At 44.0% G+C, this 13,646-nt stretch overlaps 1 protein-coding gene across 2 annotated transcripts in view; it reads right to left on the bottom strand.

Annotated features, from left to right (window-relative positions):
• The window catches only part of ntn5 (netrin 5), an 18,637-nt gene extending 6,222 nt beyond the window's left edge, over positions 1-12,415 (bottom strand). Inside the window, exons 1-4 of one of the 2 annotated variants that reach the window (XM_029666815.2) lie at positions 12,257-12,415; positions 12,070-12,164; positions 1,807-3,275; positions 1,443-1,631 (exon numbers count right to left, since the gene is read on the bottom strand). In XM_029666815.2, the coding sequence (XP_029522675.2) occupies positions 1,443-1,631; positions 1,807-3,265 (1,648 nt within the window). In that variant the 5' untranslated portion in view covers positions 3,266-3,275; positions 12,070-12,164; positions 12,257-12,415. The remainder of the gene's footprint in view (positions 1-1,442; positions 1,632-1,806; positions 3,276-12,069; positions 12,165-12,256) is intronic. The other variant, XM_029666814.2, reaches the window with a different exon arrangement.
• Between the last annotated feature and the right edge of the window lie 1,231 nt (positions 12,416-13,646).

The raw sequence follows: 13,646 nt of genomic DNA, 5'->3' as shown, positions 1-13,646 counted from the left end.
ATATTGGCTGTACTAGAGAATTTAAAGCCTTTTTTAAAAAAAAACATAGTATATGGGATTGAATTTAAGAACGTAGCTTAATTAATTGTATTAATATTATGGTGTATTGTTGAACATAATATACTCTACGGGCTTATCAAAGTTCCAGACTGAGATCTCTGCTCGTGTTAAAGTTATGGCCCATTTTATTCAGAGAAATTGGCATAGTAGGCAATGTAACCAATCACAGCCCTCTTTTTACTTGTATCATTGCACATCCTGACCATTTTGAATCCATTTTCACATTCACTCTGTTGGTTATGCTTACAAATTGGATCGTCCCTCTAAAAGTAGCAGAGATCCCCACCCACTCTGAAACTTTGATATGCCCGTATATAATATTATGTTCAATAATATATTGAGCAATTTGTCAAATCTAAAATGGTATATTTTCAATATTCATGTTCATATTTTTCAATATTCATGTTCATATTTTTCAATATTCCTAAATTAATGTATTTAAAAAAAAATGAAATCAAAATACTACTTATATTACAGAGCAAGCTGTGAAGCCTATATTACATTTTTTGTAGTTGTCTTAAAGGAGGCCTGGGTATGGCCAAAATGTCATAAATATGCCAATTTTGAATAACTCTGTCTTAATCGTGCTTTTAGATACAAATGTCAAATATACGTCAACAAGCCTTTCCCCAAAGCACCATTCTATGGATTACATTATGTGAAATCTTTCTTGTCCTGGTTTCGTGAGGAATCACTCCATAAGGAGTTGGCAAGACCTGAAACCGACTAACATCCAGGCTAAAATATCCCATTCAAGTTCTCCAATATTGCTCAAACACAAACAGTCAATCACTCACACAGACACACACCTGCATGTGTCGTGTGCATGACCGAACCACACACCATTCACAGTGGTTATATTAGAACTTAGGTCAACCGCCCAATGAGCATGCCAGAGTGTCACAGTCACTTGGGACATGTGACCAGTCAAAGGTCAAATGGCAGAGTGGATTCCAGCCAGTGGTAACAACATGGACACTGGATCCAGTCAAGCACAAAGGGGAATATTTGTAACCCTAACAGGAATAACTGTCCTCTGTCACAATGTAACCACCTCATAAACACTGTGGAGGCAGGTACACAGGCACATGTAGACAAACCCCGTAGACTGACAGATACACAAAGAGAAACAGATATACTAACAGACGCATATGCACACACACTTGGACACACACATACATCTCTGCATGGATAAGATACACAGCTGGTCAGAACGACCTGATACAGACACAACTTTAATGCTCTCTCACACACACACACACACACACACACACACACACACACACACACACACACACACACACACACACACACACACACACACACACACACACACACACACACACACACACACACACTCTCTCTCTCTCTCTCTGACTGACATTGGCAAGCCTTGTGGTGGTTGGGTAGCTTGCCGTGGTCACGGGTGTGTCCATTCTGGCAGTACTGGCAGTGGCGTCCCGCTGTGTGATGCCGACACTTCAGACATACCCCCCCACTGCGCCGGCCCGACTGCTGGAACACCTCCATGCTGAACCGACACTTAGAGGAGTGGCCGTTACACTCACACGCTGGGGGTAGGAGAAAGGAGGGGAAGGGGAGGTGGGAGGGAGGGAGGGAATTTCAGTGAAAGCTAGTAAAGTTTACATTCATGATCCAATATGCACTCACTCACACATACAGATATGCACGCACACACGCAGATGCACAAACACACACACACAGTAATGGGGGGGTGTGACTCACAGACGCACGGGTGTGGCTGACTGGGCGTGGCTCGTTGCCAGGGCCTGTCGTAGTAGAAGTCCTCACATACGTCGCAGTCTGCCCCCGCTGTGTGGTGCTCACACACACACACTACCCGGTCCGCGTCATCATGACGACACCGTGAGGCATGCCCGTTACACTTACACCTGCCCCCCACCTGCAGGTCGGAGAGGGCCAGGGGGGGGCGGACAGGGGGGGCGGAGATCAATGGGGAGGGAGGAACTAGCTGGAGATTCCGATTGTTGTTTCTCCTCCTCCTCAATTCCCGCCCCTTGTTGTCCTTCCCCTGCCCCTCAATTGTCCAATCACAGACACCACCTTCCTGGCACGGACTCCAATGGTGGCCCCCCTCCCTTTTGCGGCCACGCCCTTTTCCTTTACCGTTCCCTCTCTTGGAGGTGTCCATTGCCTGAGTGTCTCGTTCTAAATCCTTCCGGGTCACATTGTGTCCATCCTCTCCCTGACCTCCCGACCCTTTGTTGTGACCCCTCCGCCAGGATTTGTCCATTTTCTCTCCTCTGCTTCTCCCTCGTTTTTCTGTCTTTTTCATCTCCTTCTCCACAAACCCCCAAGCATTGTTGTCCCCATTCACCTGACCAACCACAGCTTTATTCTTCGACCCCACCCTCCACCTCAGAACCCCAGCATCTGCTCCCAATCCCACACCCACCCCCCTATCCTCCGAACTTCCCAACTTAGTCTGCTGGGGCTGGGTCACCTGGTGGAAGACTACCCGTATGTCCGTGGCCGTCACCCAGTCCTGCAGGGTGGGGCTGTAGTCAAAGTCTGGAGAGGAGGGCCTTCCATCCAGGGTGGAGAAGGCCAGAACCATGCCTCCCCGGTGCCTCTGCAGGGGCCGGGGATCCGAGCACAGAGGCTCTGTCTCCTGGTGCCTGGTCTTGGCCACCGTCTGGGCCTGGAGCCCAAAACTCCCGGGGCAGTCGCTGGAGTAATGCTGCATGGGCCTCCAGGTGCGCCCGTGATCCATGGACTTGAGCAAAGAGATGGAGACCGGATCCGACGGCTCCCCCTGCTGGCAGAACTGCAGGCTGATGTAAGTGACCTCAAAGCGCCGGCCCAGGGGGAGGGTGAGAACCCAGTCCCCGCCGTCGGTGCCTCCCACCTGGGCTGTCCAGCAGGTCAGGTTGTAGGGGTTGTGGAGGTCCGTGACGGAGCTGATGTTAACAGCATTTTGGTCAGGAGGTCCTCGGGGGGAGTTGGCGGCACTGACTGGGACACCGTAGGCGGCATTGATGAATTCCGACAGGCAGTGTCGCGGACGCCCATCCAGGTGGTAGCAGGGGTCATGGGGAGAAGTCCAGCTCAGAGGGGAGTGAGAGAGTGAACGGGAAAGGAGGGAAGGAGGGAGAAAAGTGAGGACTAGTAGGAGAAAAGAGAGGGAGAAGGAGGGGGGAGGGGAGACGGGCAGGAACCTCATGTCATCGAGCCTGTGGGAGAAAATGGTCAAATAAACGATTTTAGGGGATAAAGCGACAGTGAAATCATAAAAGGAAAAGATACTGATGGATTTATATGACTTGTAGTTGGAGCCAAAGGGAGGGGCCTTCTGAGGTAGAGAGACCACCTGTCCCTTTACTGAAAACACCAGTTCGCACCACCACCTTGAACATTTAACTCTCATATAATCCAGCCAAATCTATCTTCTCCCTTAACCAGGCCTCTTTCAGTGAGTTTTAGATGACTGTATGGATGAAAGCTTATAACGAGTGGATGAATGTATGGATGAGAGCGTATAGGAAACTAGCGGGTCTGTCCAGGATGACAAAAAACAGCTGGGTCTGAAAGCACAAGCTGGGCGGCATCCATCATCTTTATGGTCCTCCTTTCAAATTCTTCTACCGCCGCTCTGCTCCACTCCGCTCTACTCAACACACATGGGCAACAACCCGAGTTTTGGAGAACCCAATGTGTGGATAGAAATGGAAGGAGAGAGAGAGAGGATGTGAGAAAGAAAGTCGGGAGTGGAAGATGGAGGGAAAGATTTATAGAAGAGAATGCGAGAAATGTGTGTTCGGCTTAAAGCCCCTGTACAGCCACTTCCTGGGAGAAGACAAACACACTTATGTACGTCCACGGTGTGAACGGATTTTTTTCCCCCTCGTAAGACGGCTGGTGATGTGCTAAATGTGTTCGTCTGTCAGGAATTGATACTGATACCAGAGACTTCAAAATACTTCATTTACGCCTGCAGACATGTGCGAACAAAGCGTCGACTTTTCCTGACAACATGATCTACGACAAGAAACTTTGCAGTTTTATGTGAGCTCACACGGATGAGTTGAGGGAAAGCGGATGAGTTGTGGATCCCACCCAACACTTCGCTTCACACCAAACAACTTATGAAGACGCACATTGTTAGGATCCATCTCTTCTCCAGGCCCTCCTCTTTCTTTCTTTCTTTCTTTCTTTTTTTCTCTGTCTACTGTGCAGTGCTTCTCTCTCCTTCTATCCTCCCTTTCTCTCATTCTCTCTCTTTCTTTAGTATCTTTCTCCTCTCTCTTATTCCCTCTCCCCCTTCCCTCCTTCTCTACCCTTTCTGTCCCCTCTCCTTCTCTCTCTCTTTCTCTCTCTCTCTATCACCTGCCCCCTTCATTCTGTTCTGGGAATATCTCTAACTGCGTCTAGATTGATGATGTCCTAACAAGCGTTTGACACTGACAGCACAGTCAGCAGGCCTGTATAAACCAACCCCATAGGAGAGGAGAGAGGAGAGGAGAAGAGTTGGGAGTCTCCCAGGGCTAGTCATCCCACTCAATTAGACCACAGCCGGAAACTTGAGGCTTCCCTTAGGACCACAGCACTATAAGTGGGTCTAGGGGGGGTTACAATGAGAGTCGGCAACTAAAACAACCTATATTACTCAACTGACCCCCCCAAAATGAGTTATGATTCCTCCGTGCCCAAAAAGTGGTCCGTCCCAACCTAGCTCTGTGAAATCGGGCAGATGAGGCGTATCAGGCGTATGTTTCGAGTGTCATTATTGGAAACGCCAAGGCCCGGCGGCTGAGGTGATGAGCGGTCCGACTGCGGCCCCTGTCCCGCCGCACCACATTCCTGGGGTCCGGTGTGCGCCCCCTGAGCATTCCACACGTGTTGCAACATATCCAGCTGGGAACCCAGACGTCCCTCTAAAAGCTGAGCCTCATTAATTGATCGACTGATTAATCGAGTCTCAGGTTTCATAACGGCGTCAGAGTTTCGCTGGAGGGGGAGGGGGTGTCTGGTAGGTGATGTATAGTCAGGGATGGGGGGGGTGATGGTATATAACAGGGGTTCCCAACTTTTTTGGTTCGTGACCCACCTATTGAGGTGCCTTTTGAGTCGAGACCCACCATAAGGATTGAGTGTTGAAGAAACATACACAGACCAAAGAATAAATCAAAAATATAATCTTGGCAGTGGACAGAAAACGCTGTAGTTTTAAAGCTAATTTACTGCAATTCTAGTCATTTTGAGATGGCTAGTACTGTGTTATTATGGTCAAACATTATAGCATAATCAATGGGTACCTGACTGCCTAGCTTTTATTTTGCTCAGTGTAAATTCTCAAAGATTATAGGAGTTTATTTTTAGATAGGTCCATTATTGCTTCTACATACTTTCTATTTGGTTTTAGTTGTTTATGTTTACACTGAATAAGTATTTCCCAAAAAATAAATGGACAAAAAATGTAATCCCACCGCGGGTTCCGACCCCTCAGTTTGGGAACCACATGTAAATAATGAGAGTAAAGTGAGGGTTAGGGGAATTTGTGGAAGGGGGGTTGTGTGGTGATGGGGGATGTCTGAAATTCAGACTAGATGTGGTTGGTGGGTAAGGGGGGAAAGAGGGATAAAAGGGGTAAGAGGGCTAAGGATACAGGCCGTAGCGGCGAGGGGGTTGTTTGCCATTCCCCATGGCGTGAGTTGCACTTGTCTCTGGCACATTACCTCGTCGCTAATGAAACATACTGTAGCCCCCATTACAAACTACATGATAGATGGAAGCTCTTCAGAGAAGATCACAGTGCTCTTTAAAGTGCTACTCACCCCCAAACGTCCCCCCAGGCCAAATGCAGACCCCCTCACCCCCTCTGCTCCGAAACCAGATCGCCAGTCTCGCACCAGGGATGTAACCCAACCACCGGATACCATTTCAACGGTTTTCCTCTGTCGCTTTCCATAAATTCACACGCCTGGCATGCCAGAAGAACATGGTGGATGAGTGGCATTTCTATTTAATTGACCCTGTTTAGTTTTAAAGACAAATAGAAGAGAGGAAGAACACTCATATCCCACATGCTGGACAACATACATATCCATCCACTACAATAACCTTTAATGGAGAATCACAGGAATAACAGTGTTCCAGAGTGAATATGAACCAATCATGGACATAGAACACTATCAACATTTTTTGGTGTTACAGCCTGAATTCAAAAAGGATAAAATAAAATACAATTCTCTCACCCATCTACAAACAATACCCATAATGAAAAAGTGAAAACATGTATTTAGAAATGTGAGCAAAATGTATTGACAATTAAATACAGAAATATCTTATTTACATAAGTATTCACACCCCTGAGTAAATACATGTTAAAATCCCCTTCGGCAGAATTTACAGCTGGGAGTCTTTCTCGGTAAGTCAATAAGAGCTTTGCACACCTGGATTGTACAATATTTGCACATTATTATTTTAAAAATTCTTCAATCTGTCACGCCCTGACCTTAGAGAGCCTTTTTATTTCTCTATTTGGTTAGGTCGGGGTGTGATTTGGGTGGGCATTCTAGTTTTTCTATTTATTTGTTGGCCGGGTATGGTTCCCAATCAGAGGCAGCTGTCTATCGTTGTCTCTGATTGGGGATCATACTTAGGCAGCCTTTTTTCCCACCTTTAGTTGTGGTATCTTGTTTTTTGTATAGTTGCTGTGTTAGCGCTACAAAATGTTACGTTTTTTAATATTTTGTTGTTCATCAAATAAAGAAAGATGTACGCTCACCACGCTGCACCTTGGTCCAATCCTTCTCTAAATGATTGCTAGGCAGCCATTTTCAAGTCTTGCCATAGATTGTCATGCTGATTTAAGTCAAAACTGTTATTAGGCCACTCAGGAACATTCAATGCCGTCTTGGTAAGAAACTATATTTGGCCTTGTGTTTTAGGTTATTGTCCTGCTGAAAGCTCTGTCAAGTTGATTGTTGATCATTGCTAGGCAGCCATTTTCAAGTCTTGCCATAGATTGTCATGCCGATTTAAGTCAAAACTGTTATTCGGCCACTCAGGAACATTCAATGTCGTCTTGGTAAGAAACTATATTTGGCCTTGTGTTTTAGGTTATTGTCCTGCTGAAAGGTGAATTTGTCTCCCCTGTCTGTTGGAAAGCAGACTTAATCAGGCTTTCCTCTAGGATTGTTCCTGTACTTTGCTCTATAAAACAACTCCCTAGTCCTTGCCGATAACAAGCATAGTCATAACATGATGCAGCCACCACCATGCTTGAAACTATGAAGAGTGGTACTCAGTGATGTGTTGTGTTGGATTTGCTCCAAACATAACGCTTTGTATTCAGGACATAAAGTACATTTCTTTCCCACATTTTTTTGCAGTTTAACTTTAGTGCCTTATTGCAAACATGCATGATTTGGAATATTTGTATTTTGTTCGGGCTTCCGTCTATTCACTCTGTCATTTAGGTTAGTATTGTGTAGAACTACACCGTTTGTTGATCCATCCTCAGTTTTCTCCTATCACAGCCATTAAACTCTGTAACTGTTTTAAAGTCACCATTGGCCTCATAGTGAAATCCCTGTTACCTCCCTCTCTGGTAAGTGAGTTAGGAAGGACGCCTGTTTCTTCGTTTCTTCCATTGTGTAACTAATAACTTCACCATGCTTAAAGGGATTACTCAATGTCTACTATTTTTTACCCATCTACCAATAGGTTCTTTGCGAGGCGTTGGAAAACCTTCCCGGTCGTTGTGGTTGAATCTGGGTTTGAAATTCACTGCTCGACTGAGGGACCTTGCAGATAATTGTATGTGTGGGGTACAGAGATGAGCTAGTCATTCACAAATCATGTTAAACACTATTATTGCACACAGAGTTCATGCAACTTATAATGTGACTTGTTAAGCACATTTTTACTCCTGAACATATCTAGGCTTACCATAACAAAGGGGTTGAATACTAATTGATTCAAGACATTCCAGCTTTTCAGTTTGTTTTTGATTTGCAGAAATTTCTAAAAACATAATTCCACTTTGACATTATGGGGTATTGTGTGCAGGCCAGTGACACAACATTGAAATGTAAATCCATTTTAAGTTCAGGCTTTAACACAACAAAATGTGGAAAAGGTCAAGGGGTGTACTTTGTAAAGGCGCTGTACATACCTAAGTATCAAAACCATTTGTCAAAAAGGGGTTTTGATACCTATGATCTAACTTTTCAAAAGGCTTACACAAGCAAATAGTGTTTAAGTGAGGTCAATGATATCTCTGGAGGGAGGCAGTAGGCTGTGCATGGTCTTTAAGCGCAGCAGTCGGTGGGACCAGCTATGTTTGGCTTGAGAAGGTCTGGAAAAATACTTGATGACAACCTGGACCATGTTTACAGCATAGTCTAACATGGTGGGAGCTAGCTAACAGGAGAGCCTTCTGCTCATGTTCTCACAATACGCCTCCTGTAGCAATCTACTCTAAGACGCTTTGTATAATCTTTCATTCCTTCGGATTTAGGTGTGAGGAGTTTAAAAAGTAGCGCTTTGGGGGTCGAACAGTCTGCTCGGTAAAGTCCCAATGCTGCCGCCAGTAGTTAAAATGCTATCCTACTGTGTATTCTCTCAACATGTAGGAAGGGGGTGTTTTGGGGTTCTGAATATAAGAAGATACTAGGGGCGTTAAGAGAGAGATAAGACTGGATACCCGGGTGTTGTAAGAGGGGCCTATGAGGGTGGCAACGGGGTTAAAGAAGTGGCGGTAAGACACCGCGTGTATGCGGGCGCTCAGACGGAGATATCATTCATTTTATAGGGTGGTAAGAGGGGAGTAAGAAACGGGTAGGAAGGTGAAGAAAATAGGGAAAAATAGGACGATACAAGAGTAAGACTGTGACATGTATTTTATTTGTTTATTTTATTTAACCTGTATTTAACTAGGCAAGTCAATTAGAACAAATTCTTATTCACAATTACGGACTACACCGGCCAAGCCCGGACGACGCTGGGCCAACTGTGCGCTGTCCTATGGTACTCCCAATCACGGCCGGTTGTGATACAGCCTGGATATATAAATGAGAATAAGAGGCAGGAGTTGGATAGGATGGCGCTTTGGAGGGGGTTAAAGTAGTACTAGAAAGGGTGAAGGGAGAATGGCTAATAACGGGAGAATATGACGTTATTAAGAGGGGTCATGGGTTGAAGTGTGAAAAGAGGGTGATGCCTTCTGTTACCTGTCAGCTCCCTTTGCCACCGTTCCACTCTGCGGTCTAAATCTGTGTCTTTTGGGGCTGTGTATCGGGAGCAGATGAGCTGGATTTGGCCTTTCTCACACGTTTTAAAATTCCTCGTCATGGGTAGCAGTGTAGAGCACTGTTCAGCCACAGCCGAACAGCACCGATCTCAACAATACCACGGAATTCAACATGCAATATGAAGGCAGAGGAGATAGCGTGCTTTGTAAACAGTGTGTTATGAAATAATGTAGTTGTGGTGCTGTATTTGATATTGTTGTCTGATACACGTACATTTGACTGGCTAAGTAGCTATAGCAAAAGGAGGAAAGAAAGTGACTTAGTAAAATAGCACGAGGACGTGCAAAGAACAGAGTAGGCCTAGGCTAAGAAGTATAGGTCTGCTATGTTCAGCTCAAACAACACTGGTCCACAGTGGATTACTTCTTTCAAGAGCCCATAACAATATGCATCCCGTGTTTTAAGCCTCCGCCAAGCACTAATGACCTCTAAATACAGTCTATCTGATTAATTACACGTCCTACCACTCTCCCACTGTGAAACTAAACCTGACACCTGTTTGGGCATGTTTATCACAGCTGACAAGTAACGCATTTGTTAATTTCCAATTGTCCTTAGCCCGTTCGAAACACAACACTGGGCATAGAGACCCGGGAAGAGGAGAAGAGAAACGCTATGTACACCGCCCTGTATTCCCCAACGGCATTCCTGCCTGCTCCCGCTGCAACCCAGCGTGATATTCCACACGGAGCGGATTCCAAGAGCTCTGTTTTAGGTGTAATAATCTAATTTTAGTGGGACTGTGAGGGAGGTGCAATTGACAGACTGCACAGAATGGATTATCCCCGCTGCCACTCGTATCATTAGCGAAAGGCCCATGTCCTGTACCTCTGGTTCGCACCTCCAACGCCTGCTATGTGAGCCCCTCTGTCTAAGGTCAGGAAGAGAAATGGAGCGACACAACAGAGATTACTTACATTGAAAAGCCTTTTCATACAGGCCAGACACCTCAGCTTGGACATATGTAGGGGTTGAATAAGAAAACACATGCCCTAAAGGAAGCAAGGCTATTTCTCCCAATTTCACTGTTTTCTTTTCCCACGCTGTTTCATAAATTATCACACAGGTCGGCAATGCGCTAACCCATGGAGGTTTCGATTCAATGTCGATATTGAAAAACAGATGGACATGAAATCCTTGTCCGTGATTTTTCATATTCAAGTAACGCCATGAAATGAAAGTGAAGACCATTTTACTAAGTGGAAGACATAATTTTGGAATTCATGGTAATTAATTGCAAGTCACAGAGAAACGAGAAACAGAATCCTATAAAAGTAGATTTTGACCAGCCATTGATTTAGAATCGGAACATGCCTAAATCAGTCAAGTCAAAGCACGCAAGAAGAAGAATTAGACGTACGCTATTTAGTTTGATTTAAATTCAACTGACCGAAGATTATGACAAGATAACATGAACATGTTAATTAAATCCCCCTCGAAGCATTGTTCATGGAGTCAGGAACGGAGATAAAAATCTCTTCAGATATGAGCAGCCTGTGTTGACCTTGAACTCGCTAAACGAAAAATATTGGAGACAATTCGAGAGACCATATGCGTTTGGAATTACCATTTGTCTCATTAGAAAGAATAACATAGAAACCTAATAGAGTATTTTCTTGTTGCAAAAATGTATTATTATTATTTATAATTACTATGAATAAACGTATTGTTATGAATATTCTGATTTTCATATTAATACATTGCATGCTCATTTAATTGCCAACCTAGCCAATTGAGATAAGTTTAGGAAAATATTATATTGGCTATATCCTTAAATGTCCCCCTATCTTAATTAAATAATTTGAATCTGATTTAGACAAAAGGGTGTATAAATGAAACGCCCTTCAAAGAATATTGGTTGGATTGCTTCATTTAGCACAAATTGTTTTGGCAAGAGTCCTTTATGTGCGGGGCCAAATTGTCTATAATTGCCCACTCCAGTAATTTACTCAATTGGATGATCATATACGCATTTAAGTGTTATCATGTTTCTGGTCATTTTCGTTTCCTTTTCTCGAAATAAGTATATTTATCATTGCTGTTGTCGCTCGTCCTGAAATTGGCTGTAAGAAATACACAGGCCCATAGGCCTATCCCTGTTTTCAAGAGAGATATGCGATATTCCCGATACCTACAGACATATTAATAATAATAACAATAACAAAACATAATTGGATTTAATTATGTTCAGTGTAATTGTAACATAAATAAATGAGAGCCCAATTGCAAGTGCCAATGATGGCTTGTGTTTCTCTTAAAAAAGTGGCGCTGGACTGCTTAACACAATTCTAATCATCCACTTGATTACTTAGATATCAGATAGTCCTAAAGATATTACTGTCAAATCTCTTTAAATGATTCTCAATCTAATACTTCCAAAATATTTGTTTTCATAAATAAACTCTCTCTACTAAATGAACAGTGTTTTTAAATAATTGTAACATTTACTAAACGCAAAATATGTATTACCTTAGGTTAGGATATGCAGATGTTAAATAAACAAAATAGTCTTCAATCATACAATACTATTCTAATAAAAATGGTCACAGGCAAATTGAATTCACACTTTTGAGCAATGCCACTATCATATTCAGATATAAACCTAGGCTATATTCCCACGAAGAGAACAGGTGTATATCAAATCAATCTTCAATAACAAATGTGTAAATAATCCGTTTGATACAAAACGCTGACTGTAAAGCTTACCTACCCATGGAGAGACAATATTGAGCACTTGAAGCGCGAACTTTGGCACGCTCACCGGGTCCAACTAATCAACTTGTCAATGCCTGTAGTCCTTCCATTCTAAATTTAAAACAGGTCCATCAACTTCGTGAGAAAGAACCAACAGCAAGAAAGAAATATACACATAAAAATATAAATATGAGAACACTCACTATTTGCGTCTCAATTCTTGATCTCCCTTCTCTCGCCGCGGCTCATGTGGTATTTATTAATATAGGCGATGCGGTCTTTATTAATATAGGCGCGCAACACGTTGACAGTTATCCGGCGGTGCTGTGCTGTGCCCATGGTGTGGAGATCCAACTCGCTGCAGTCCGCCACCGTAGGGGGCGTCCCGTCCAGTCCTGACGTCAAGACGCTGCCGCCTCTCAGCTTCAACTCACATCTGCACAGTCCGTTTGGCGTTTCAAGTGCATTACTGGCAGGCAATTTGAAGACACAGACAATTGAGACAAAGTGGCTTCAATTACCGAGAAGTTCATCTTGCTGTCGAAGACTTCAATCCGCTGTAACAATATTTGTTCTCGTTTTCCAAACGTGCAATGGAAAAATATTGTAACCACATAGGCTAGTAGCTCTTACATGCGGTAGTTAGTAGTAACTTAGCAGATGAACTAAAGCAGATACAGATGGGAAGCATGAAATAAAAGAGAATGGATGGATGGTGGCGGGATGGAGGGAGGGCGGAGAAGCGAGTGCCCTGAGGGAGGAGAGGAACTTTCCCAGAGAAGCCCATTAAACAGATTGATGACTTCCCTCAAGGAATGTTTCCCCAGGTGTGTGTGTGTGTGTGTGTGTGTGTGTGTGTGTGTGTGTGTGTGTGTGTGTGTGTGTGTGTGTGTGTGTGTTCAAGTAGTTACTCTGAGTAGTTTAGAAATGCTGTCCTTGGAAGGTTGACAAGGTCAATAAAATAAATTGGGGGGAGAAATCACTATTACATTTTGGCAGAGTTTATGTAGCCTAATAAAGACACTATACACTGCCAAACTCTCGGTTAGCTGGAGGAACATTGTTTTTCTTTGAAAGCTTAGTCGATTTAGCAAAGCAAGTCTATGAGACAGAAGCTGTTAAGACAGTTAAAGGCGACAAGTACTAGGGACGTAAAATCCAATAGTGTGTGTGTGTCCGATATACTGTGAGAGGGTAGTAGCAGGTGCACGTGTCCTGCCAAAAATCTGTACCCTGCAGCAAGATGTAACTAATAAAGTGGGCCTAAACAAGGCATTGGTATTTGTCAGACTTCCCCCTCCGTCATAACAGTAAACACGAGGTTTGTTCTTCACAGAATCAGAACAGACTTCACAAGTTATTGACTTCCGTTATGAGCGGTTGAAATCTTGACACCCAAAGTGTTATAATAAGCATACACAAACCCAGCTGTGGACAACATTGTTTTTTATTCAAGTGTTGTCTACAGATGATTCTCCTCGTGTTTCCCGGACCTTCATGTTGTTGCCAGCTTGCCAATCGGTGACACCGGTACACCTGCAGACGCTGCCAGTCCCATGTCACAGCTGAAAGAACCAGGGACTGGGAGGAAGA

This window comes from Oncorhynchus nerka, linkage group LG8 (assembly GCF_034236695.1).
Source record: "Oncorhynchus nerka isolate Pitt River linkage group LG8, Oner_Uvic_2.0, whole genome shotgun sequence".
NCBI classification, from domain to species: Eukaryota; Metazoa; Chordata; class Actinopteri; order Salmoniformes; family Salmonidae; genus Oncorhynchus; species Oncorhynchus nerka.
The sequence above is the reverse complement of the archived record's forward strand: the minus strand, read 5'-3'. Positions and strand labels throughout refer to the sequence as shown.